At 35.7% G+C, this 26,991-nt stretch overlaps 4 protein-coding genes across 7 annotated transcripts in view; 3 read left to right on the top strand and 1 right to left on the bottom strand.

Moving 5' to 3' along the window:
• LOC115988529 overlaps nt 1–23,301 on the bottom strand; it is a 39,993-nt gene extending 16,692 nt beyond the window's left edge. Inside the window, exons 1-4 of one of the 4 annotated variants that reach the window (XM_031112100.1) lie at nt 22,932–23,301; nt 22,694–22,849; nt 14,936–15,482; nt 14,534–14,765 (exon numbers count right to left, since the gene is read on the bottom strand). In XM_031112100.1, coding sequence (XP_030967960.1) covers nt 14,556–14,765; nt 14,936–15,469 — 744 coding nt within the window. In that variant the 5' untranslated portion in view covers nt 15,470–15,482; nt 22,694–22,849; nt 22,932–23,301 and the 3' untranslated portion in view covers nt 14,534–14,555. Of the gene's footprint in view, nt 1–14,533; nt 14,766–14,935; nt 15,483–15,730; nt 16,853–19,756; nt 20,076–22,693; nt 22,850–22,931 lie in introns of those variants that run through there. The other 3 variants (XM_031112099.1, XR_004091563.1, XR_004091564.1) reach the window with 3 other exon arrangements.
• On the top strand, nt 883–4,557 carry LOC115990760. Its single transcript, XM_031114553.1, has 4 exons — nt 883–3,170; nt 3,264–3,521; nt 3,606–3,720; nt 3,820–4,557. The coding sequence occupies exons 1-4, from the start codon at nt 883–885 to the stop codon at nt 4,555–4,557; spliced, it is 3,399 nt and encodes a 1,132-aa protein (XP_030970413.1).
• LOC115988530 (inner centromere protein A-like) lies at nt 12,882–13,504 on the top strand. The gene is made up of 2 exons (XM_031112101.1): nt 12,882–13,222; nt 13,318–13,504. Exons 1-2 carry the CDS (start codon nt 12,899–12,901, stop codon nt 13,336–13,338), a joined length of 345 nt encoding a protein of 114 aa, XP_030967961.1. The 5' UTR covers nt 12,882–12,898; the 3' UTR covers nt 13,339–13,504.
• Nucleotides 23,302–24,064: 763 nt separating the features above from the next.
• On the top strand, nt 24,065–26,470 carry LOC115990759 (protein FAR1-RELATED SEQUENCE 5-like). The gene is made up of 4 exons (XM_031114552.1): nt 24,065–24,098; nt 24,766–26,058; nt 26,122–26,348; nt 26,453–26,470. The coding sequence occupies exons 1-4, from the start codon at nt 24,065–24,067 to the stop codon at nt 26,468–26,470; spliced, it is 1,572 nt and encodes a 523-aa protein (XP_030970412.1).
• Nucleotides 26,471–26,991: the final 521 nt, after the last annotated feature.

The raw sequence follows: 26,991 nt of genomic DNA, 5'->3' as shown, positions 1-26,991 counted from the left end.
GTCATCATCATCAACAATATACCTTCTTTTCTTGTTACAAAACACACATGGACACTGAAAATGTAAACATTTTATACTACGACAATACAAAAACAATTATAATAATAATAATTATTTGCAAGAAAAAAGAAACCTAAATTCACGGAGTCTTTCATAGAAATTTCAAAATCTAATGTTGACATTTGTTGCTCATTCAACAAAATTTTGAATAGACCATTTAGAAAAAAGATTTAAAAAACAAAAAAAAACATGTATTTCTTTACCAACCATGCACTCAAGTAGGAAAAAAGTGTTTCTTTTTTCTTTCTTTTTTACTCCAACAATTTATTCTTCAAAACATGTTCTGACTGTCCAAAAGAATAATGAAATACAATTATGGCAGACCAAGAGAGATTATAGGCGTCTTTGTTTTTCGTAGAAGCAAATATAGGCGACTTCGACAAAAAAATAATTAATAATTATAATATTATGACATTCAAATCTTGTAGTATTAATCCATTAAATGCATCAAGCTACAATAGTAAATAGTCTCACAAAATTCTAAACCAAAGTAAAATGCAGAGCAACAAACAAAGAAAAACAAGATAAAGAATTCGTGAGTTTTGTCTAAATTGTTCAATATCCATTTACATTCCAGATATTATACGTAAATGCAAACCAATAATTTCAGGTATCATATTTTGTAAACACTTATGCTTAACTACTTTTCCAACTTATCACATTGCGTTAGTTTAGGACAAGTGTTATATTTTTGTTAGAAAATAGCCGCATTGTTGGGTATGTCTGTTCTTAACAAATGACAAATGAATGTAATTATAATAATTAGTATCTTTGTAGTAACAAATGTTGGTGTAGGTACAATTCAGTAAATATTGTATCGCAATGGACAAAAGTTGGATGGAGAAGCGGAGGGGTACAAGGGAATATTTTGAAGGTGTAAACCAATTCGTGGAATTTGCTGCTCCATCCGCGCGCAATGGGAAGGTCTTATGTCCTTGTGTGAAATGTGTGAATTTGCTTATACAACCGCTAAATGTGGTACGTGAGCATTGTTGGGCTTCGGGGATGCTTAAAAATTACAAAGTTTGGCAATTTCATGGTGAATCGGCAGCTGCTACGTCGGCTACCGAATGTGGGAGCTCTCATGTGCAAGAAACCCAAAATCCATATGGTGATTTCCATGGGATGTTGCACGATTTGTGCCCCCCGCATGAAATCCCACCCGAACCAATGGAAGAAGGTCCAACTGCGCAACGTCCGGGTGAAGGTCCAAATGATGACGCGAAGAAGTTTTACAAGATGGTAGATGATGTAGACAAACCTTTATATGAAGGTTGTACGAAATTTAGCATCTTCTCAGCCATTGTCGTGTTGTTCCAGTTGAAGACTCTGTGTGGTTGGACGAATAAGTCATTTACTCTGTTGCTTCAAGTTCTGATGGATATGCTTCCTTCAGACGCTAAGTTGCCAAAGGACCATTATGAGGCTAAGAAGATAGTTCGAGATTTGGGTTTGGGTTATGAGAAGATCCATGCTTGTCCCAATGATTGTATGCTGTTTTGGAAGCAAAATGTTAACCTCGAGGCATGTCCTTGTTGTAAAGCTTCAAGGTGGAAAACAAATGAGTCATCTGTTGCTAGTAAGCATGCTTCATCCACTAAGGGGAAGAAGAAAGCTGCGAAGATCCTACGATGGTTCCCCTTAAAGCCAAGATTGCAGCGACTATTTCTTTCACCCGATTTGGCTAGCTCTATGAAATGGCATGTTAATGGTCGTACTGATGATGGGGTAATGCGGCATCCTGCTGACTCAGATGCATGGAAAATGTTTGACAGTAAGCATTTACACTTCTCATCTGACCCTCGTAATGTCAGGCTTGGATTAGCTGCGGATGGGTTCAACCCCTTCGGAATTATGAGTACTAGTCATAGTACGTGGCCTGTCATGTTGGTCCCGTACAATCTCCCACCTTGGCTGTGCATGAAACGGTCATCTTTGATTCTATCATTAGTTATTCCTGGTCCTACCTCACCAGGGATTGCTATAGATGTGTACTTGGAACCGTTAGTAGAAGAACTAAGGGAGTTATGGGATGTAGGAGTACAAGCATATGATGCATCTTCAAAAGAAGTATTCCAATTGCGTGCAGCATTGATGTGGACCATAAATGATTTTCCTGCATATGCAGATTTGTCGGGTTGGAGTACCAAAGGTGAGTTGGCATGTCCTTCTTGTGCCGTGAAGACCGAGTCTCGATATTTGAGAAATGGTCGCAAATTTTGTTACATGGGACATCGGCGATGGTTGGATGTTGACCATGATTTCCGCAAAGATGGTATGTCATTTGATGGATCTAATGATACTCGATTGGCTCCTGAACCACCAGTCACATCTGACATTATTGTGGAAACTGAACATTTACTTGGACGTTGTCTGGGTAGGAAATGTCAACTTGCTTACAAAAAAAGGAAGAGAAGGGAGGCGGAGCAAAGTGGTTGGAAGAAAAGGAGTATATTTTTTACATTGCCTTATTGGGAGGATCATAAGTTGCGACACAATCTTGATGTGATGCATATAGAGAAGAATGTGATGGACAATATACTAAGCACACTATTGAACTTGAAGGATAAAACGAAGGATAATTACAAGGCACGCCTTGACTTGGCGGACATAGGGATAAGAAGTGAACTCCACCTACAACGAAAAAGTGATGATCAGTATACCATACCGGCCGCATGTTTTCATATGACTTCATTGGAGATAGATGGTTTCTTGCAAGTTTTGAAGGACGTAACAGTGCCCGATGGGTACGCTTCCAATATCTCACGCTGTGTGAATATGAAGGCACGCAAAATTTCTGGTTTGAAGAGTAATGATAACCACATATTGATGCAGCAACTTTTTCCCATAGCATTACGTGGTTCTTTGCCATCTCATGTTACTAGGCCGTTGATAAAGTTAGCTTGCTTCTTTAGAGAAATTTGTTCGAAAACCCTTACGGTTTCAGATATTGTAACTAGTGAGGCAGAGATTGCAGTGACATTGTGTGAATTGGAAAAGATATTTCCTCCATCCTTCTTTACAGTGATGGTACATTTGGTCATGCACTTAGCTGCTGAAGCTAAGATTGGTGGTCCAGTGCACTACCGTTGGATGTATCCAATTGAGAGGTAAGATGTGTGTAATATTATTGATCAACTTCTAGTTTCATGTGCGTGTTCGAATTACCATTGTCAGTCATTAATCTTATCATTCCTTTATAGGTATCTCTCACGTCTTAAGTCTTACGTACGAAATAGAGCTGCTCCGGAAGGGTCTATTGCTGAAGGATACATAGTAGAAGAGAGCTTAACATTTTGTTCACGGTATATGGAAGGAGTGGAAACTATATTCAATCGACCCACCCGGATGATTGAGGAGTCAACGGGGGTGGTTTCGATCATGACACTAAACAATAAAGAGTGGACCCAAGCCCATCGCTACGTTCTATTCAATTCCGAAAACATCAACCGCTTTCGTGAGTAAGTATTGGGTAATACAAATATAATTGCACGTCAATTGAATGTATGTAAGGTCTATTAACCCTAATACAATTGCCTGCACAGGATGCACAAAAGATTGATAGAGGATGAACTTCGAAAAGGTCACAATCGTAACGTTTCCGATGCGATTATATATAAGCACCACATGGAGAAATTTTGTACTTGGTTTAGGGGTCACGTACGTATGACATTTTCAACTTATTAAACTTATAACACTGTCTCAAGTATGATTAATTGTACTGATATGAATTCTTTTATTTTGGTCAACTGATGTTAGGTGATGTCCCTCACTGGTGCTGATAAGGAAAGGGAGGGAGTTAGTGATACTCTTGTTGCATTGTCCAAATGGCCGTATATTTATGTAAAGCGGTTCAAGCATTATGTAATAAATGGCTTAAAATTTAGGAGTGTAAATGATGAGGGGAACAGGAAAACGCAGAATAGTGGAGTTAGTGTCGCTACTGATGGGGGCAATACTTACTATGGTATTTTAAGTGATATAATTGAGTTGAATTACTCTGACAATATGAAACATGTGTTGTTCAAGTGTAAATGGGTTCATGACCAACATAGGAGAGGATATAAGACTGATGAATTTGGGTTTCCTATGGTAAACTTTACACACTTCATACATGGTGGGGATAAAATGATGGATGAACCATATGTCTTGGCATCTCAAGCTACACAAGTTTTTTATGTGGAAGATAAAAGGCAAAAGGATTGGTATACTGTTGTCAAAACTAAAGCTAGGGACGTGTTTGATGCTGGTGTTGGTCCCCAACGTGAGGAGGATGACACATATAGTTTTTCTGAAAATGTTCCCTACAATATAAGTACTAATGAGGTTGTGAGTGACAACCTTCGTTGGGCTCGGGATGATTTAGAGGGAATGACAATTGATGCCTCCATCATTGCTGAAAGAGATCTTCATGGAGTAAACAATGAAGATGACTTTATTGACGATGAGTCTGACAATGAAGATGAGAACAACGATGAGTACACCGAGGATGAATAGTGTAATAGTTTAGTGGTGTATTATGTGTTTGGATGTTACAGTTGTTAATGAAAACGTATTCATTCATTAATTAGTTGGAATGCCTCTGTGTAGTATTTGTTGAATTTGTTAATTCCAATGAATATTGTTAATTCCTTTAATTTTTACTTATTATGTATCCAATTCCTTCCCCTCTTCGCTATTGGATTTGAAATTCATTTCTTATGAACTTGGATATATGATCGTGTGGTGTTAGGGTTTCATTTCGTTGTGGTTGTAGTGTTTGGCAAAGAGAAGCTCTTAAACTTGGATATATGTTTGTATATATTGTTAGATATTAAAATATGAATTATTTTACCCAATCTGTGTCACTTACATTTTATGCAATTGATTGTTTTGTATAATTAACAGTTTTTTTGTTTTGTAAAGTTGTTGGACGCAGAAATGGGTAAGAAACGCCGATTGCCACTTGTAGAAGTCGGCGAAGGACCCTCAAGTTCACGACAGAGAGGGGAGGAGGTGCAAGCCGCCCATACTAGTGATGCTAGGTCACAACACCCAGGTAGTTTACATATCTTCAACTGTAACGTTTGATATTTATTACTATTGTAACTAATTTTAAAAGTGTTTGCTACAGGAATGGAAAGGGACCATCCATTGACAGTTGTGCAAGTTGGCCAAGGTTCATCACGCTCACGAGACATCATAGAGGAGTTAAGGGCTGCCTATGATGCTGAGCACGCAAGATGGGAGGAAGGAGGTGATGATGATGATGAGACACAGCCGCCATCTGCAGGTAGTTATTCGTTCAGTGTAGAATATTCTTAGGATAACACTTTTATGCTTGCTGTTAATGACTAAATAGCAAACACTTTTATATTTTCTCTTTGAAGCTAGCTAGTTGACAAAGATGAGGACCACCCACCTCCAGCCTTTCCTCACTCACTTTCCATTTTTTTTCCTGGTATATTTGCTAGTATATATTGTGCTTAAGGTACAATTATAGCCTAGGACTACCTCAATGAAGTTGCATCATAGCTGCCATGAATACTCAATCAGAAATGCATGTGATTAAGATAACTGCAGTAAAAGCTTTTTATACCTTTCAGCCTAATTTCCCTCGTAAACAAAATTAGACTAAGACAATTGCATTACCTTATTGGCTGCCTGAAGCTCATATCTGGCATTTCTTGTGAAACTTAATTAAAGAGAAAGATTGAGGATGAGTTCAACAATGCCCTAGAGGGGGCACTACATGATTTAATCTTTATAATAACTTCTATTTATCAAAATAAATTGTAATTGGAAAAACTTGAAGTTAAAATAAAAATGGATCAATGCTAGTGCAAGTGTTCTTTCTCAATTGAGAAAATAAATTTAAGTTGCTCTGTACAACTTGGCTGTTACCAAGATTGGTATGACGATATTCAACAGTGTTATATAAGTCTGCAACCCTAGTTTTAGGTTCTACTATTCCTTTAAGCAATTGAATGTTCTTAACCAAAGATTGATACTTTAGCCTGGCTAGCATTGATCCATTTTTGGTTATAGGATGCATCTATAAGAAATAATAATTCACAAACAAGCATAATCACATCTAATAAATGGACAAATCCTAGTGTTGCCCCAAGGTAGATAGTGCTTCTCTATTCTTGTTAATTACTATATGAATTAAGTTTTATCTTATAATCTACAAATTTATTATGCCCTAAGGAGTACATTAATGTAACAAAACCATCTTTCAAACATCAACGATTATATATACGCAATGCTCACTTGTCAACCTACAAAGAAATAGTAACTTGATTAAAAAAAAAAATGCAATATTAGGCTTAATTAGGAGAATCATTGCATAGCTAAAACTTTTCTAACACGTTGCATGGATTGAGTGTAATCGTGTTGCGTAATCAGAAGTTTATAATCAAGGGCCTTAGACTTTTGATACACGTCTAACCCTTCCAAGTTAAACTTAACATCATTGAACCCTCTCAATATAAATGCATATGAACTTGCTTCGTCAACTGGCATTATATTTCAGTCATAGAAATATATTATGGCATTTTCATGCATCATAATTTGATTGAAGGAAATCAGTTATCTAGTTTGCTTTGACAAGCAGTAATTTCAAGTAGAACTTAAATATTTATGTCTGTTGGGACAGTTTTACAGCTGAATTATTTGCTCCAATGCAATTCACCTTCTACGACTATGGTACATGATCAAGTAAAATTGCTCAGATGCATTTTGTAATCGTAACAATTTCAAGTGTGCACATCATGTATGAATATGGCATTAGAAAATGATAAGAGGCATACTAATAATGTACCTAGTAAATAAATAGAGAAGATTAACTGTTAGATTATATAAGAGGCAACATATATATTATTTTGCTTTGTTGTTTGAATGTGCATCTTTTTCATGTCCCAATCAAGAGTCTGCAAGACACCAAAAATAAGAAAAGGTGAATTTGACAAATGCTGGAGTCGATACAAGGGAGGCTGCCACCAAAACATAGTTGAAAATTAGTTTTAAATTTATCCACATTGCATAAGATAATATTCCTTTCTTTTCCTAATTCAATTGAATATATTCAATAGTTGACTTACCTCATTATACTTTAGAAACATTTGACAAGATTGCATACAAAATGCTAATGGTAATAGGCTAGATGGCCCTAACCACAGTAACTGGATAATTGCTTAGGTTTACTCTCACTGAGAAAGGAATTTTAAATCAGGGCAACTTGCTACCACCTCTCATTACAATTATTCTCCAAAGTCTACCATATCACACAACTATAAATTATCTTAGGTTAAAACTCTCTCTCTCTCTCCTCTGCTTTGTTGGAAATTTCCTGATTAGTTGATCTAGAACATAAAAAAGCACACAACGAAAGAGTCCTACATTCATATAAATTGTGTGGACATACTAAGAGGGCATGCATTCAAGAATCACCCAGAAAATAGAAATGGAAGAGAATAAAGAATGCACAAGCAGACATTACTGATTTAGATAAGCAAAAACTCTTTTTTCCACCAAAAAGAAAACACAGCAAAGAACTTGAAGATTCTGTATCTTTAGCGGACTTCTCAAGGATTAAGAAATTAGCCAAGACACAGTAACCATGACAGGTCAACAACAATAACAACATAATATTCACCCTTCGTCGGTCTTCATAGTTGATGGTGTACTTTTGTCCGAAGGCCTTCCAAACTCTTTCCTCAAAATCTACCATTCCTAAATGCTTTAAGGATCTAATTTCATCTGCAGATATGTGAACATGCCCGAGCTGGTTTCTGTATAAAACATGCTCGAGCTGGTTTCTGTATAAAAAAAGAAAAAACAAGTCTGCAGCTTAATATTCAGAGCTTATTATGCAGGGGGCCAAATAAATAAAAATAAATAAAAGGAAGGAAAACTTACTCCCCGATGTAACTTAGGATTAGGAATGCCTTTCGGAACTCAAGCTCTCACCAGGCCGCTAACTTGGCACTAACAGCACTTTCCAAACTCGAAGAGAATGAGCCTCTTAGGTACCCTTAAAATCATATAGCATTGTATGGTTTACAGTGTCAAGGAGAATTCCAGCAATGGACACTAATATGACACTGTGTGTGTGTGTGTGTGTGTGTGTGCCAGTGTTATACATGTTAAACTAGTTCACCCCCAACAAATAAAAACAGAAATTTGTTATACATGTTAAACTAGTTCACCCCCAACAAATAAAAACAGAAATTAGAACGTCCAGTAAATGGACATGTGGCGGCTCAATGAAATACAATTTGGTGAAGTCAAAGAGGCCTGGGACCATCTCTCCGGAATTGTGGATTGAGTAACTGGACGACCTGCGCCCACAAAAATATACGGTTAATTTTTTTCCCTCTGAGTCATAATATACAGTTAATTAAGTTTACTTTTGTCACATCAAAAATTTTACAACTTTTTTTTTTTTTTTAACTATTGCTGATACATGTCAAAAAATAGGGAGAGTGAAAAATAAATGTCTAGTATTATTGATTGTATGCGAATTAGATCACTATTCACTAACCAATACAAGAGATAGCGTAAGAAAATATACCTAACAAACTAACTAATTCTAACTTATTACAAAATCACATGTGGAAATTATTAAATACAATCTAGAAAATACAACCGAAAAAAAAAGAAGAAAGTTAATCTAAAAATACAATTCTGAAAATATACCATATAAAAATTATTTGCTACAATCACTATATGGCTACTTGCAAGGTGGAAGAAACGAAACGTTAAAAATATTATTTAAAAAAAAAAAAAAAACTGTTGACAAGCTTTGATCAAGAGAATCTCAATTGGGGGAACTACACACCGTGGTGTGAATGCGTGAGGCAAAACAAAAAGAGATGGGCACAAAAGGAAAAGAATGAGATCATGTTGGAGAGTGATGAACAAAGATTGGTGGGGATTAGAATGCACATACACTTCATGTGCACATACACTTCATGTGCACTTCATGCACATACACTTCATGTTTCTGGATTTAGTGTGATGGGGAATTGCTGGTTTATAGTGTCTCATCCAATGCAAAGTCAGGTTGGTTTTTCAATAAAGTTTTTTTTTTTTTTTTTGTTTTAACTGTTTGGGTTGATTTTATGTAATATTATTTTTATTCTACATGATTTCAGAGATGGTTATCTGTTTTCTCTCTTTATGTCAATGAAATTAGTAATGTTAGAGTTCAACTTGGATTTGGTATTCATACTTTGTTTTTCCTCTCTTTGCTACACTTCTCTGTGTTTGATTTTTTTTTTTGTATGATTGATAAATTCATGCAATTGATTGTTCTTGGATAGAAACAGTTTTTTATTTTTGTAAGGGATAAAAACAACTTTTAGATAGAGACATCGACTTATTTGTTATTATCAGTTTCTTTAAGTATCAAAATGTCCACATTTACAAAGATCACATATATCATGTTAGTTGACCACTTGAGCTATATATAGTGACTTCTCTCTAATTGTGAACTTTGAAATGTGTATCCTAATAATGGTTTACTATATGCAGACGATTTGGTCCACGCAACCGCACCATCCACTGATGGGCGTGCAGAAGATTCAGTTCGGGAAACCCCAATATCCAATAATTTAAATAAAAAACGTGGAATAACGCTAATGCAGCGAATATGGGCCCTTCTAGCGAACAAGAAACTTGTATGTGGGTTAAATGGGAGCATGCAACCGGTTGGAGAAAGCGGGCAAACATTCAAAAGGTGGTTGGGCACCTTATGCTTATGCAACAACTATTGCCCACTTATGCCAAGTAATTGGACGCATGTCGACCGCAAATGCAAAGAAGAAGCTTGGGCAGCGATAGAGGTTGTATCAAATCAAGCTACTTTTAATTGTTATGTATAGCCGTGTATGTGCTAAATGGCATTTTCAGTAGGGTGAATTTTTGCACGATGCTAACTCAATTTTTTGCATTTCAGAAAAAGTGGATCATTGACCCAGAAATTGTGAAACCGGCTAATCAAATGAACTGGGCAATGCGCTTATTAGGGGAGCTGAGAAGGAACCGAAGGAGTAAATTAAAAAAGAAATGCTACCCAAAAGATGCGTTGAAAGAAGAGGTCATTGAAAAGCAACCATCTTGGGCTGACGTGCAGGACTACCGCGCACTAGTTGACTATTGGTTTGATTCTAAAACGAAGGTTGCGCTATTTTCTTGCTTTATTATTTTTTAGTGGTAATATATGTGATGGGGTATTTGGGCCGCGTTTTAAACGCAGCCCAAGGTTGTACTAACACAAGTATATAAAATAGGTTTCTCTAACAAAAAAGAGAGTAAATAAATAGGCAGGCCTGGTGGTAAGTAGCTCATACATTGGATACAATTGTTTTCGTACCATTTATTAGGGGTGGGGCCTGACAAGCCCAAAAGAATTTTCATTTATGTCCAAATAAGTCTCTAGGCGTTCGCTCTTCAGTCTATAAGGATCAAACCAATTGAGGGCTCTTGTTGGAAGTATACAGTAGAACCCAATCGTCCTAGGAATGAGTACCAAATACTTAGGACAAGCAATATGAAACACAATAGTCCCCACCTCAAGATGACATTGCAGCCTACTTATAGATCCCTTTATTCATATACATTTTTTTCTTTTCTTTGAATCCTTTCTTCTGCTTTGTCACATAGTACAAACGAAACAAACATCCTTAAAAGAAGTGGTGTTCTGACCAATTGAATTACAATCCCAAAACACTAATCAATTTTTAGTATAAGCAAATTACATATATTTATTTAAGATGTTGTACACACACACACACACACACATATAATATATCTAATTGCAAAGCGTCACTAAGCTTCTTCATATTAGCATTTAATACATCTCACCAATTACATTGTATTTAATATTATTGGACATGTTCCATCCACTTACACACGTTCTCGCTAAATCTATTTTTGCCTACTATGATTAATACTCAATCATTCCAATTTACCAGGTTTTAAGCTGCAAATGTTGTTATTATGCCACTTTCATTTCTACAACTAGTTTAATAATTTAACCATCGAAGTCTCCTCAACCAATCATCACTAGTTGGTCTTAATTGGATTCAAGTTACTCTTTCCTAGCAAGCTATTCTTCTGCTTGATTATGAGTTACCTATGCTTGGTTCAAATCAAATTATTTATTATGACTTTATTGTAAGAACATGGTTGATTCGAATTCATGGAAATTATTTATACAGAGTACAGTGTTATAATTGATTTGTTTGTTTTAATTTGTTGGTGGGAATGTGTTCGTAGACAATAAGTGATACGAACAAGAGAAGTCGTGCAAAACAGAAGGATATAGCGAGGACAGGGCCTATAAGTTTTGCCCAAACGGCTGACAATATGGTAAGAGTAACCTACTAGCCAAGTTGTAATGCTCTACTATTTTAAATGAACTTCTGACATAATATGATACTATTTATTTATGTTGTTGCTGAAAGAACATGGTCGATTCGAATTCATGGAAATTAAAATAGATTTTGTCTGCGTGAGTTTAGCATTGAGGAAGGGCTTGCATGGAGATGACAGTAATGGTGGCAATACCCAACGATGTCGTAGGGTCCAAACTAAGCAATCCACAAATTCATTACGGCAATAATATAAACTTTTTGGTTTAGAAATAATCGATATTAAAAATTCACAAAAAAATTTCCGTACATATTGTTTGGTTGAATTAAAATTATTATGTGTGATGAATGTGAAGAGTTTGAAGAAACTAGTGTACTGATGGGGAGCACAGTGTTGGGGTAAGGAAGACTTGGCTTTTTTGCATGTTTACGACTATTAATAGACATTTCTTGTGATGTTTCCTGTTTTTGATTAGTGATTTCATTAATATTTATGTTTGTCACTTTGTTAGTGATTTATGTTTCTTGTGACCTTGTTTGTGGAAAACTAAATAGGTTGAAAGTGGACATCTTCAATACAATTGGGATGCATATATGCAGGGGGTTGTAGCCGCGTTTGAAACGTGGCTATAGACAAATTCTAAAAATAGTTAGGGGGTTATAGCCGCGTTTTAAACGTGGCTATAGGTAACAGATATAACCACATTTAAGAAACGTGGCTATAGTTGTGGCCTATAGCCGCGTTTTAAATGCGGCGAAAATGTCTTCAAAGCTGTCAACAAGGGTGCTATGGCCACACTTTTTCAAACGTTACCTCATATGAAATGACTATTTTATTAAATCAAAGGGCAAGAGTATTGGTACCAAAAACCGCTTGATAGAAAGCATTTACATGAAGAGAACAACTCGTCGTTTTGAACGTAATAAACTACATATTTACGAAATTTGTTAACATTTATATTGCATGTTATGTTCCAAATTTCATTTGCTATGTTTGGTTGTCGATTGTTGCTTCATATCACCAACATAAATTGTCACTATTGTAATGAGGCTGTTGAATATGATGTAGGCAAAAGAAAGCGGCCAAGCAGTGGAGCGTGCAGATATTTTCATAAAAGCATACTGCACGAAAGATGGGACTCCTATTAGTGATGTAGTGCTACATAAGATTGTAAGCGCTATATCAGAATCTATTTAGTTTCTAATTTGTGCGTGAAATGTTTATAGCAAATATAATATGTTATTTGGTTCTTGTATGAAAACAGGATAAAATGAAAGAAATTTTATACGACGGGGGGAAACTAAAAGGAGACCGTCGCGATGGAATTCTCTGGGCACATGATGATGCGTTCGCTCAAGTGATGGGCAAAGAACGTTCTGGACGTGTCCGTGGGGTTGGTTTTGGACCAACCCCTTCAGGAAGAAGTGGGTCGAACCTTCCATGTTTGCCTGGGCCATCGTCCTCTGAAACGGTCCAACGGATGACTGCATTGGAAAATTCGACGAGGGACCAACTTGCTGACTCAGAGCAGAGGCATCAGGAGCAGATAGCCTCATTGCATGCACAACATAAGGAGGAAATCGCCGAAGCATTGGCTGAAGCAAAGCGGGAGTCAGATGCACGGCATGAGCAGCAACTGGCCGAAGCAATGCGCGAATCAGAAGCACGGCATCAGCAGCAGCTGGCCGAAACAAAGCAGGAAATGGCCGAAACAAAGCAGGAAATGGCCGAAACAAAGAGGAAAATGGATGAAGTATTAGCCTTCTTACAAAGCACACCAAGCAGTTTAAGATCAATTTGTCAGGTAATACGAACTTTTCCTCTAATTTAATGAAACTTGTGTGTTTATGGTTAATACATTATTATGTGCTGCTAATAGAATGTATATAATATATTCAGGATAGCGCTGCTACATCATAGGCAGGACTCTTCGTGTATGATTGTTCGGATATTCGGAATATTGTAGTATTGTAACTTCGTGGATATTTAAAATATTGTAATGTTGTTACTTTGTGGATATTCAAAATATTGTAAACATGATTGTAAACATTTAGAGATATTTTGTTGACAGGTTTGAGAAAATATGTGAAAGGATATTTTGTTGAAAACTCTTGCTTGAGGAAATTTTTGTTGCATGCAGCAAGCTGTAAAGAATGCAGGAAAACTCCTCTGCCCAGGAAAAGGGAAAAAAAAAAAAAAAAAACTATAGCCACGTTTAAAACGCGGCTATAGGTAAATTCTAAATGGGGTTCGGGGGTCTTAGGCCGCGATTGGAACGCAGCTCAAGACTTTATCCTTAGGCCGCGTTTTAAACGCAGCCGAAGGTTGGACCTTAGGCCACAGTTCAAACGCGGCTTAAAGAGGCGTAGAGGCCCTCACCATGGAGGGTATAGCCACACTTATTAAACGCGGCCTAATGCACCATCCTTAGGCCACGTTTAAAACGTGGCCTAAGGTCCTTACTTGGGCTGCGTTTTAAACGCGGCCCAAGACTTAATCCTTAGGCCGCGTTTTAAACGCAGCCGAAGGTTGGACCTTAGGCCACGGTTAAAACGCGGCTTAAAGAAGTGTAGAGGCCCTCACCATGGAGGGTATAGCCACACTTATTAAGCGCGGCCTAATGTGCCCTCCTTAGGCCGCGTTTAAAACGTGGCCTAAGGTCCTAACTTGGGCTGCGTTTTAAACGCGGCCTCATGGTAAGGTCTTCGGCTGCGTTTAAAACGCGGCCATAGACTTGCGCCTTAGGCCGCGTTTTAAACGTGGCCATAGGACATGACCTGGAGCCGCGGTTAAAAAGTGCGGCCATAGGACCATTAGTCCTATAGTCACGGGTTTTAGGCCACGTTCTTAACTGCGGCCTAAAAAAACGCGGCTATAAGCTAGAGCCACGTTTTTTTTGCATATAGCCGCGTTTTAAAAACGCGGCCAGAGGACATTTTTTTTGTAGTGTGCATTTTAGCTAAAAATTAAAAACATGATGCTATTACCATAGGACACAAAACCCATACAACACATCACATGCTTTAAGACTAACATGATGAGAGCTTATCCTTTTCTTTCTTTCTTTTTTTTTTTTTTTTTTTTTTTTTTTTTTTTTTTTTTTTTTTTTTTTTACCTCTAGGCGGCTAAGGGAACTCCTACTCGGCATGTCTAAGTGTGTCCTGCATGACTCGTGAATCATTCGCACTCCCTTCCCATCCAGAATGCACATACGTAAACCGTATGTCGAAGTTGCATGCACATATCGCGTTTTGGGTGATGTCACTTCGTCTATCTATGAATGCGGTGGTCCTACCAAATGGGGCAGAAGCACTTATGTGCATCCCATCGATGGCCCCCACACATTTCTGTTACAAAAATAGGTAGCTCTAATTAGGTTAATTCAACTTATGTGCAATCAACTCTCTTTCACACTTCATAGGGGATTCTTTGAATTCTCTATTACAGATTTTTCATATTTTAATCAATCAAAGTGATAATTTATCTATGAACGAAAAAAAGAAAAATCAAACCATACCTTAAACCATGGGTAATATTTCTCATTCCCTAGAAGTGAATGAGGAAGATCAGCTGCATTAGCGTCGGGCCGGATGATGAGACATCCTAAAGCATGGATTGCACGCAAGGCACGCCAGAACAGCCTTTGAATGGTCTTAAGAGAATGTTGGAAGCGGTTGGTAGTTAGTTGGTAGTCAGCGTTGTGTTTGACGATATATAACACTATCCCAATGGCCTCCTCAACTAAAACAATACCAGTGTCCTCTTCTAATAGGTGTAGCCGCTTCAACTCATTACACAAGTGCCTTAAAATGGTCTTGTCCATGCGGAATATGTTGTAACACACTTGGGGATTTCCTTCTAGTACTTCAATCACATATGACCTCCCACTCAGGATACTAGTGCACATAGGTCGCTTCATGTAGTACTTTTGCACATACTCTATACATAGCTGAACGTAGGCTGTGGCAATCTCAAGTTCTACCTCACTATCGTAGTCATTTGAATCGGGATCAGTCATGACTGAATCACGATTTGAATCGGTATCAGCCATAACTGAATCACACCTGTGGGCAGCCAAAAAATTTCACATCAGCCACTATAAAGAAGTACATATATATATATATATATATGTTGCTATATGTATATATATCTATATTGCTATATGTGTGTGTGTATATATATATATATATATTGTTGTATCTATATTTATAAGTCAGTATATATATAAATGAGTATATATGGTTGTATGTATATATATGGCTATATGTATATATATACTCAATTCCGAAAATATATATATATATGTCACCAAACAACAAAGCAATTGCATAAAGAAAGGAAGTTATGTTTGCAATCCACAACAAAGTAGCAACTTATGTTTGCATAAAGAAAGCCACAACAAAGCAGCAAGTTATATGTTTGCCTAAAGAATTCCATAAACAACAGACCTGATTTTGTGAACAAAGCCACAACAAAACAGCAAGTGTTTGCATAAAGAACACATTTGACTTTCTAAAATATATATACGTCACCAAACAAAACAGCACAAAGCCACAACAAAGCAATTGCAATTTAACAGCACAAAGCCTAAAGCAAACTAATCCCATATGTCTTACATAACTTGCATAGAAGTTCAAATCCTAAAACAAAGCAATCCCATATTTCTTACATAACTTGCATAGATGTTCAAAGCATTATATAGTAATAATAAAGGAAGGTAGCATGCACACATTGTCCAAAATATAAACATAATACAGAGTTTGCCTATTCACATTAAACCAAAATAACTAAACTAATTAAGTTCCTACTAGCCCTTATAACAGCTCACATTCTCAACCACCCCCACAACTACTGCAATCCACCCCCAATGAACTCAATCCAAGCACTTCTCCTATTGCCCATCATAGCAAAAAAGTGGCTCTACTCTTGAAGTTATGAAGCTCCTGCATGACCTTGCAATATGTGACATGATCCACATCAGTGTACTAGTTGAGCAGTATTACAGCTTTTGTAACTGACTCACTATCACCCCCCACAGCAAAGTCTCCAGTTTCAGTGGACCTTTTTCCCCTCCGGTTCCTCATTTCAGTAAACCCCCAAACAGCTTCAGTCATGCTTTTAAGGGAGTGCCTTTTCTTCCTTTTTCCGCTTGACTGAGATGGTTTAGCTGGCCACTTTTCAGCTTGCCTCTGGCTTTGGGCTTCACTTGGTATGGGCAGCTCCTCCACATCATCCAGACTATCGGTATTGAAGTTGACATGCACCCTCGATGATAGGAAGGCTGCATCCAGCTCTCTCTCTTCGTCATTGTTGGGAGCTGGTTGGCAGATAAAATTTGGAGGAAACTTGTGGTTGTGTTTGAATTGAAAAGCCTCCCCAACAGATCATAGTATCTTAGCCCCTTTTTCTTTAACTTCTTGAATTTATGATTGACCTATTAACAACCGTATATATTGGGTTAGATGACTTATTAATATAAAACCCAATACAAATTAGATGGGTAATTATAATAACCCTATAATAACCATCCACTCTTAGATACCAAAAACAAAAAGAGTAACATTGAGTAATTTACGCAAATGAACAATATAAATAAAATAATATAACTTTAGCACTCTATAGACCTGTGATTCATATTGTTTATACCTCAAAGACTCAGACCAAAAAGAATAGAGCATATGACATATTTGAAATCAAAACATTAACCAAGAATCATTATCTATTATGGAAAAAAGAGGAAAAATTTAACTAAAACAATTTATACAAAAACCTAAACAGCAATTAAACCCGTGACCTTGATTAAAGAGAAACACAAGCCGCTTGTTCAAATAAAAAGATAACTAGAAAATGCGTTCAAAATCAAATGGAACTCAGTCTGCGTGATATTCTTTACTGTCCTAATCTTTATATATAGTTGGTACAAAGCCCAAAGAAAAGTGGTGGGTGTGGTAAATTGATAGCTAGCATAAAACTAGTCACAACGCATGAATGAGAATCCTTGCACAAATGAGATAGTAATTTAACTCAAGAGAGAATAACCAATATGATATAATGATAGGAAAAGATATATAGTTAACCATGAAAAGTTGGGATTACTACTTGGTCAAGTTGAGTTGAATTGAAACAATAACAAAATGACATCTGTCAAGTGGTATAAGTAGAATATCAAGAATATAAGCAAGTAAATTGGTCCCACTTTCCCAAAACAAACAGTAATAGATAACTCCAAACTAGACATGGCAAAACGGGTCAGACCCGTTTTGACCCGACCCGTTTGACCTGCAACCCGTTTGACCCGTAACCCGATTGACCCGTTTAAAAATGACCCGTTTTGACCCGCGACCCGATTGACCCGCGACCCGATTGACCCGCGACCCGATTAACCCGAACCCGAACCCGACCCGCACGTTTTGCCACGTTTACCAATGTTGAGTAGATTTAGATTGAGGTGTAATTTTTATAAAATATTTACTTATTCTTTTTTACTTAATATGTTATGTACTCCATTATAGTTTGTTATTTTTTACTTGCCACCTTTATTTTCTCTTCCTACTTTAAATAGATTGAAGATTATACCAAGATTAGTTTCTAGAAAGCTGGAATAGGAGTTGCACCAAATTTGGGTATCAATTTAAGTGTTTAGTGGTAATTGATAACAATATCACTAGTGAGAATCTAATCACAATTAAAGAACTCATAAACAATTGACAGATTGCATCTATTTCCAAAAAAAAAATTGTTTGAAAAATACGGGTCAACTCGACCCGACTCACGACCCGACTCAACCCGCGACCCGTTTGACCCGCAACCCGATTGACCCGTTTTAAAAATGACCCGTTTTGACTCGTGACCCGTTTAACCCGCAAACTCGATTGACCCGACCCGAACCCGACCCGACCCGCCCGTTTTGCCACGTCTACTCCAAACTCACAATAACTGAGTAACAGTAATATTCACTCTTTCTATTTTTTTAATGGTTCACAAAACTGTAAAGATCGCAATGATCTTGTTTTTGATCTTAAGCTATTGATTAAATTTAGAGTGCAGGTCTGTGATCTTTCATCTGTTAGTGAGATCAAGTCATTTGCATCAAGATTTTCTTCAAAGGATGTGCCAATTCATATATTGGTAAGTTTCCTTTTTCCCCCCTCTTCTCAAAAATAATGTAATCTTTACATGATTTATATGAATAATTTTTACAATCAACCCTCTACCCCACCAACATTGGAACCCTATTGTCTTTGAGTTTACATTTTTTTTTTATATATAACCTTTTAGATTCCAAATGGGTAGAACTTTCTTGGAAAGTTTTTTATTTTTTGAAGAACTTTTTAGCTTTAGCTGAGGATAGGTTATTATTAAACCTAAACTCACCCAAGAGAGTGCCCACACTTTTGCTGTTGAGGCCTTTCAAACATTTGTTCATTGGTGGTTGGTGATTATTATGGTCAATTGGTCATGTTAAAATAGGGTTTCTTCTTCCAATTTATTTTTTCAATTTTTTTAGGCCTACAATTTTTTTGGTTTATCTTTTTAAAGTAATTTTTGTCAATATGACCAAAATAATGGCGATGACAAGGGGGTCACCTTTAAACCTAAACTTCAAGTGTTTTTGACAAGAAATCTAATATATGATACTAATGAATCTCATAAATATAATCAATAGCCATTTTCAAGCCCTTCAGACTCCTTTTGATATTACCAACTATGCAAAAAACAAACTCAGAAAAGTCTATAAAAGATCACTCGTGTGTGGCAACAAACGCTTGAGGTCCATTTAAAGTTCATCTACATTAAATAACCTAAATGGCCACTATCTTTGAAATTTGGTACCATAATCTTTTTGAATATACAAAATAGTCCCAAGTCAAACAGAAAGACATGCATCCAATACAACCATGTACAAAATTTCATATCCATTTTTTGTTTTGCTAAGAATTACACACCCATTTGACCCATTCAAGAAAACACCTACACAATTGATCTCTCATGTACATAGTACATACATACAAACCTCACTAAAGGAAAAAAAAAAAAAAAAATGAAAAAGGAAACTTGAGAAAGAGATGGGAAATATAAAATACAAAAACAGAAAGCAACAAAATAGAGAAGAAATCAAATGCTTATACACTTACAACATAGTGCTAGTCCATATGTATGAATTTTTGTTTTTGCCTTATCACTATCATTTTTAGTTGTGAATACATTCAGTGTTTAAAAAATGGGCCATGCTAGTATGAACACAAGGTGGATTTCAACATCATTTTAATTTACAACCATAAACTATGCATATAGCTAATTGTAATAAATTTTGTTTAGAGTATGTTAAAGGACTTACCGCAAATGCAGCAGCCCAAGCTTCCTCATTGGTCGTAACCGTATTTGAAATGGGGTCTCATCCCATTCCTGTACGTGCGATGAGGTGGGAGAATGTGCGGTGTTGACCTTTCATTCATTGATATTTTTGTGTAAGTTGTGACTTCTTGTAATTTTTATTCGCGTGCTTGACTGCTTGTTAAACTCATTCATAACTATTGCCAAGTTCCAGTCTTGAACTGGCCTTGAGGCATATTCCCTTTCACGTCCTCTTTTAACAAGATATCAATGAAGTGTTTCTCGACTGCTTCAGGCCACTTCTTATCCTCGGAATCATCCATCTAAATAAATTTTGGTATACTTACATAGACTCATCATTTGAAATTGTATGATATGGATTCAAAAACATTAACTTCCTACTCACTAAAAGACCCAACCAGCAGGCATATAAGAGAAAACTTAACAAAACTAAAGGAAAAATACATAGGTATGCATTGTATACGCATCAGTTTATCATACACTTTTAGTGGCATTGTATATTTATATAATTGTGTGTATTGTGAGCTCAGGAGGGGCATATTTACTATGACAGAGGGAACTATTTACTAAAAACAGCAGTTACTTATCAAGGCATAGGAGCATATTATAAATTTATAATTGAATATATGTTCAAAGGTCAATGTCATTTAATCTATCAAACTTTTGTTCTCATCAAACTAATCATACCATTGCTAGTACTTGCTAATATGAACATCAACCTATGGTTTAAATCCTACGCAATCTACCATATAAGAATTGATTAAAAAAATTAAGAAGAAAGTGTTCTACATTATGGTTTCAACGCAAACTGAAGATAGGACAGAAACATTAGCAATTCAGTATGAGACAACTCAAACCTGCACTAGGAGGGAAAAAAAGGGGCCCTGTTTAATATGTTAAGTTTTAAATAAAAAATTTTTAAAAAATAATTAAAATTTATTTATTAGATTATTTATTTAGTAATAATCACTTCCTTTTTTAATAATCAAGAAACTTACACACTACAGACAACATAACTTGACAACCACCGCTACATACACATCAAACTATACAATAACACCACAACGACCATGACACAATATCAATAACTTGACAACCACTGCTACATAAACAACAATCTATACAATAACACCACTCTCAAAATAAAAAAATAAAAAAACTATACAATAACACCACAACCACCATGACACAGTATGAAGACAAACACAACAACAGGAAAGGTCACATAAAAAAAAAAAAAAAAAAAAAAAAAAAAAAAAAAAACAGGAAAGGACATAACACACACAAAAATGATTGAACTTGAAACTTGAAAAGCTTTTAAAACAAGACGAGAATTGTAAGATTACAATTGTGTTTTTTGTAAAGACACACACAAACACAGATATCTTATCATCAATGTGAAGCATTATATAATCTAGAGGTAATTACGTTTTACGCATTTCTTACATATATTTCAAGAGAGGGCACATATGCATTTATGAACCCACTAAAAGTTTCTTATGCTGGGTAAGCATGAAGTCATCACACTCAGCCATTAAAATATATTACTGTTTTAATCCTTTTAGCAATCCAACTTCATTGCTATTGTAATATTACAAAAATTTAATGAAATTCCAAACAATGTCTCTTACAAAGTGGCACTAATAAAATATGAGGTAAACTACCTCACGAAAATATGATTTCAATCCTGCAATCTTGTTTAGAATAACCAATTGAATGGTTCAGACCAAAAGATATTTAGCCCAAAGTCAAAGCATTACTCAACCGTTAACATGTTATAGCATTCCACCTATTTTATCATGGTACAAAATTTAAAAGAAACCCATAGTTCCTTTTCTTTTTCGATAGGTAAAAATAATTTTAATGAAGAAAGACGACTTCATCTACAATGGAAACAGAAGCCTAAAAATTAACAATAATAAAAAAATAATAATAATAATTATACTTGCTGTAACTCTTGTAAAGTTACACATTTTTTATACAGTAAATATCTAAAAGATGAGACTTCCAGTTATTCAATTCATGATACATGCCATGAAGGGGGAAGATTTTAAGAAGTTGGAACTACGATCAAGAACAACACACAGTCAAGCCAAAAGGCCAGACTCAAAACAACAAGAGCCTCCAAAGCGGTTAACAGCATTAGCAACACCAAGTTCAAGCAGGCCAACAAAAATCTTAGTTCCAATTTACCACATTCATTATGTCATCAACTTATAATTTAAAAAAAAAATGATAATAACTTTAACATCTTTTTCAATAATAAGATGAAAAATTCAAATAAGTAATAGTAAAAGAAAAGAGTGGCTCTGTGGAAGGAAAATGAAGAATCCTTTCTGCCATTTAATAAGTTCTTATAAAATTATATGTATATTCAGGTTTTTTTCATAGTTTGTCATGACAAACAATTGAAGCAGTTTCTGTTTCTTATACTGTATGTTAAAATTTTTGGAGACATTTGCAGGGGATGGGAACTCTATATAATAGTTGAAGTCTCTCTCTCACAGAAACATTTATACATACTCCCTTTCTACTTCAAGGAAAACATTAAATCTCAAACCATAACACAGAGGCCACAAAATGAAGAGAAAATGCACGACCTAGGTACAAAATTATAACAGAACAAGCACACTGATTCACTATAATTTTGTCAAATGAAACTTACACTTACACCTATTGATCTCAAGTTCACATCAGCAACAACACAGAGGCCAGAAAATGAAGAGAAAATGCATGACCTAGGTACGAAATTTTAATAGAACAAGCAAAACTGATTAACTATAATTTTGTCAATTGAAACTTACATTTACACCTATTGATCTCAAGTTCACATCATCAACAACCCAGAGACACAAAATGAAAATATTTTTTCAAATAGCTAGGTACAAAATTACAACAGAACAAGCAAAAATAGACTTACCAGTAAGGGAACACAGTGAAAGGAGGAAGCAGAGGACGAAGCAGGGGACGAAGTCGAGGAGGAAGCAGATGCTTTGTAATGGATGAGAGAGGTGGATGAGGATGAGAGCAAGGGTTCCATCTGAAAGAAGATGTGGGATTAAAAATTAGCCCTAACCTGGAAAGCAGTGAACTGATTTGAAATTGAATGGGATGTGAAAGAAAGCTGCAACAAGTAATTAAGAAATTGAAATATTTACCTGAAAGCCCTTCGGACTGTGTGAGAATGCAACAATTTTCCTTAACAACAGAGCTTCATAGGTGACGAATTAATTGTGAGAAAGGGATTACTGTGATTGATAGGGGTTATTGGTGATGCGGTGTGTGTAGAAGATGCATGACCTTCGGTTCGGTTGATTAATGGCGTTGGGTCCGTGAGGGGTGAGGTGGAATGGCGCTGGGTGAAGGGAGGTATGGAGGTGGGTCGAGAGTTCCGGGTTCACTGCAGCTGTGTGATCTTTGTAGCAGTAGAGAGGATTTGGGGCGTGAGAAGAGACGAGAGTAAAGAGAGGAGACAAATGACCAAAAAAAGCTGACCAGGTGGGCCCCGTTCGAATCTCATTTTTATTACCGAAGTACCACTGGAAAACAGTTTTGTTGTTTTAAAATCTGCTCCGACTTGATTTCAAAACACGCTGTTCAAACATGGTTTTTGGAGCAACACTTTTCAAACAACCTAGAACACAGTAGGTTGACCAAACGCATTTTTTAAAATTTTGGACACTAGTGTTCAGTGTTTAAACACTGAACACTGTGTTTTGGAAAGGGTGACCAAATGGCCCCACAATCACTCAAAGAAATAGCGGGAAGTATCCGTCAAAAGAGAAAGACAATGGTGTCCTTCAACGATTCATTTGGACAAATTATCTAAACTCATATCAGCAAAAATGCAAATCAACCAAAAATCGTGTGGGCTTATGTCTACTATATTTTTTTAAAAAAATTAATTATTGAATCCAAATTTCTTTCGGGAAATTATTGCCTAGTCCCGGACTACAAGGTCAGCATGCTAACCTTGTAGTCCCAGCCAATAGGAGCATGCCAACGAATTAAAATTTGCTTACCTCACCTGAACTGCCAGCTCATTGTAATAAAGGAGAATTTGTTAACGTCTGTTACCGTTTGAATTGCCAGCACATTTAAAATTTGCATATTTGAGTTGGCGGGTTATGAAGCAACACATGGGCCCACATCAATAAAATAAGTGATGTAATAGTAGGGTTCTCAACTGAATGGCTTAAAAGCCATAAAGACAACAAAACAAAGCAAAGGAAAAGACAAGCGGCGGAGAGAACAAACAAGAATACTATTTTATTTGGTTTCAAGTAAAAGCATGGTGCAAATGTACTTGGAGGAAAGTGATAAAGGTATATTTTGTCTTGTATTTTTTTGATTTAATTTATATTTTGCAAGAACCTTTAAGAATTTGTGGTGATATACTTGCTCTCAAATAAAACTATATAAAAATGTGTTGAATTTGTTGTATTTACATGATATGAATTTTATAGTCTAGCCGAAGAAAAATATCATTAAGATTTTGCTTCTTTTTTTTTTTCATATATAAATGATTTATTTATTTTTGTTTTTTACTGTATTTATTGTTAATTTTTTGTTATTATAATATTTTTTTATTGAGTATCCATAATCAACCCAAAAAATTTAAGACTAAAATATTGTTGTTATTGTTGTTGTTATCCATAGTCAATCCCAAAAAAAAAAAAATTTTGGGATAGAAGAATATTAAAAAATACGAACCTAAAAGCATAGAAGAATATTAAAAAGTCAATATAATCAAACAAGCTGCAACTCCAGTGCAATAATTATATTAGAATAAGAAACTAGATGCATATACATTTAATAAATAAATATTAAAAAAATTGGTATTAAAACATTGTTGTTGTTACTGTGCCTAAACATTAGAGTTTTGTGATTAAGTGTACCATAGGTGGTTAAGAAGAATGATATAATTATTGTATTGTAATTTTCTTAGTATTTTGTTTCTAATATTTATATTTGTCATAAAAATTGATGTAGTTATTTGCAAACCAAGTGATATTGAAGAAATTGAAGGGGACTACATGTTTGTAGCAAGGCTAGAAAATAGTGATGAAAATTTGTTGAATAAGGTGGTCCATAATATAGATGAAGCATATGCTTTATATAATGATTATGCATTGCGAATGGGTTTTAGTATTCGTAAAGGAAAGCCTAGATATTATTATGGAACGAAGAACATAAAGCAACGTGAATTTCTATGTTCTAAGGAGGGTTTTAAACTAGATGAAGATTTTTGTAAAGAGAAATATTCGAAGAGACTAGAGACTAGAACTGGTTGTAAAGCATTTATTCGCTTCATAGTTGAAAATGGTGTTTGGAGGGTTAGTGCATTTAATCCAGAGCATAATCATGAACTTGCACTACAATCAGAGAGGCATTTGTTAAGATCTGGTCGTCGTATTTCAAAACCTAAAGCAGATGTAATTGATACCATGGTGAATGCAGGTATAAGTACAAAGAATGCTTATTCATATCTAACAAAAGAAGTTGGAGGGAGTGAAAATGTGGGTTTTACCGAAAGAGATTGTTATAATCATGTGAATATGCAAAAGATGACAATGATTAGTGCTGCAGATGCTCAAAGCTTATTGAATCATTTTAAGTCTAAGCATGCAGAAGATCCCATGTTTTTTTACACAGTTCAAGTAGATCAAGAAAATCGAATGACAAATTTTTTCTGGAGAGATGGGAGATCAAGAGTTGATTATGATTGTTTTGGAGATGTAGTAGTATTTGACACTACATACCGTACCAACAAATATAATTTGATTTGTGCTCCATTTGTAGGTGTTAATCACCATTGGCAAAATGTGATGTTTGGATGTGCATTCCTTTTGGATGAGACCACAGATTCATTTAAATGGTTGTTTAAGTCATTCTTAGACTCAATGGGGAATCGATCGCCTATAACAATTTTCACTGACCAGGATCAAGCTATGTCAAATGCCATTGGGGAAGTGTTTCCAAATACACATCATCGGCTATGTTTGTGGCATATTTCAAAAAATGCTCCTTCTCACTTAGGAGACTTAAACTCTAACTCAGAGTTTATGTACTTGTTCAACAAGTGCCAAAAATATTGTGATTCAGAATTGGAATTTCAACAGACATGGGATCAAATGACACAAAGATTTGATATTGAGAATCATCATTGGCTTAATATGATGTACAAAATTCGACATAAGTGGAGCACTGCATTCACTAAGGATTTTTTCACAGCTGAATTTAAATCTTCCTCGAGGAGTGAGAGCACGAACCATGTTTTGAATGGTATAGCAAATAAATGAATTAGTCTCACTAAGTTTGTAATTGAATATGAAAATGTATTGGCAGGTATGCGTTCCTCGGAATTGGATGAAGATTTTCGATGCAAGCAAGGTGCCCCACAAAAGGCAGTTAAGAAGAGTGGCATTTTGGGTCATGCAGCTCAAGTTTACACCTGTAAGATATTCAATTTATTTGAAAATCAATTTCTTGATAGTCTTGCAATGGTTTGGGATCAAGTTGATTGCCAAGATACAATTGGTGTTTTTGAGGTCAAAGAAGAAAATAGTGAAAGAGTACGCATTGTCCGGTTTGATCGTCTTAATAATAATATTTCTTGTTCTTGTAAGAAATTTGAGTCATTGGGGATTCTTTGTTGTCATGCATTGCGGGTTTTTAGTATAAAAAATTTAACTAGAATTCCAAGTCAATACATTTTGAAACGTTGGACAAAAGAGGCTAAGAAGGGGATGATGACTTATGAACAAGACAATCATTCACTTAGTAATGATAAAGAGGCAAAGATAGTATGGCGTAATAGCATGATGCGAATAGCTAATACAATCATATCTAAAAGTCAAGGGGAGGATAGCCTTAAGAGAATTTGCCAAAAATTGCTATTGGAACTTGATGAAAAAATTGAAAGGGAGTTATCAAGGGTCAAGTTTGGTGTAGATGCAAATGTGGAAGAGAATGAAGTCATACAATGTGACACCACTGATGAAATGCCTTGCTTGCCAAATGAGGTGTTAGTGTTAAATCCCCCATGTGTGAGATCAAAAGGTTTAAGAAATACTAGACTTAAAGGGCACTTTGAGAAGCGCAAGGCAAACACATCTAAAGATGCATCTTCTTCAAGTGAGTAACTTTTTGTTAAAAATTAAATATACAATTTAACATTTTTATCATCACTAAATATTTTTTGTATATTAAATTCTG

The sequence above is a fragment of the Quercus lobata genome, chromosome 5 (genome assembly GCF_001633185.2).
Source record: "Quercus lobata isolate SW786 chromosome 5, ValleyOak3.0 Primary Assembly, whole genome shotgun sequence".
NCBI lineage: Eukaryota > Viridiplantae > Streptophyta > Magnoliopsida > Fagales > Fagaceae > Quercus > Quercus lobata.
This window is presented reverse-complemented; position numbering and strand designations above follow the sequence as displayed.

Excerpts from the sequence above, each read along its gene's own strand:
- LOC115990760 (XM_031114553.1), top strand. The coding sequence starts at position 883 with ATGGACAAAAGTTGGATGGAGAAGCGGAGGGGTACAAGGGAATATTTT. Across the intron at positions 3,171-3,263 it reads TGGATGTATCCAATTGAGAG|GTATCTCTCACGTCTTAAGT; the intron begins GTAAGATGTGTG and ends ATTCCTTTATAG. Across the intron at positions 3,522-3,605 it reads AACATCAACCGCTTTCGTGA|GATGCACAAAAGATTGATAG; the intron begins GTAAGTATTGGG and ends TTGCCTGCACAG.
- LOC115988530 (XM_031112101.1), top strand. The coding sequence starts at position 12,899 with ATGACTGCATTGGAAAATTCGACGAGGGACCAACTTGCTGACTCAGAG. Across the intron at positions 13,223-13,317 it reads GTTTAAGATCAATTTGTCAG|GATAGCGCTGCTACATCATA; the intron begins GTAATACGAACT and ends TAATATATTCAG.
- LOC115990759 (XM_031114552.1), top strand. The coding sequence starts at position 24,065 with ATGGTGCAAATGTACTTGGAGGAAAGTGATAAAG. Across the intron at positions 24,099-24,765 it reads CTTGGAGGAAAGTGATAAAG|TTATTTGCAAACCAAGTGAT; the intron begins GTATATTTTGTC and ends AAATTGATGTAG. Across the intron at positions 26,059-26,121 it reads CACGAACCATGTTTTGAATG|GTATGCGTTCCTCGGAATTG; the intron begins GTATAGCAAATA and ends ATGTATTGGCAG.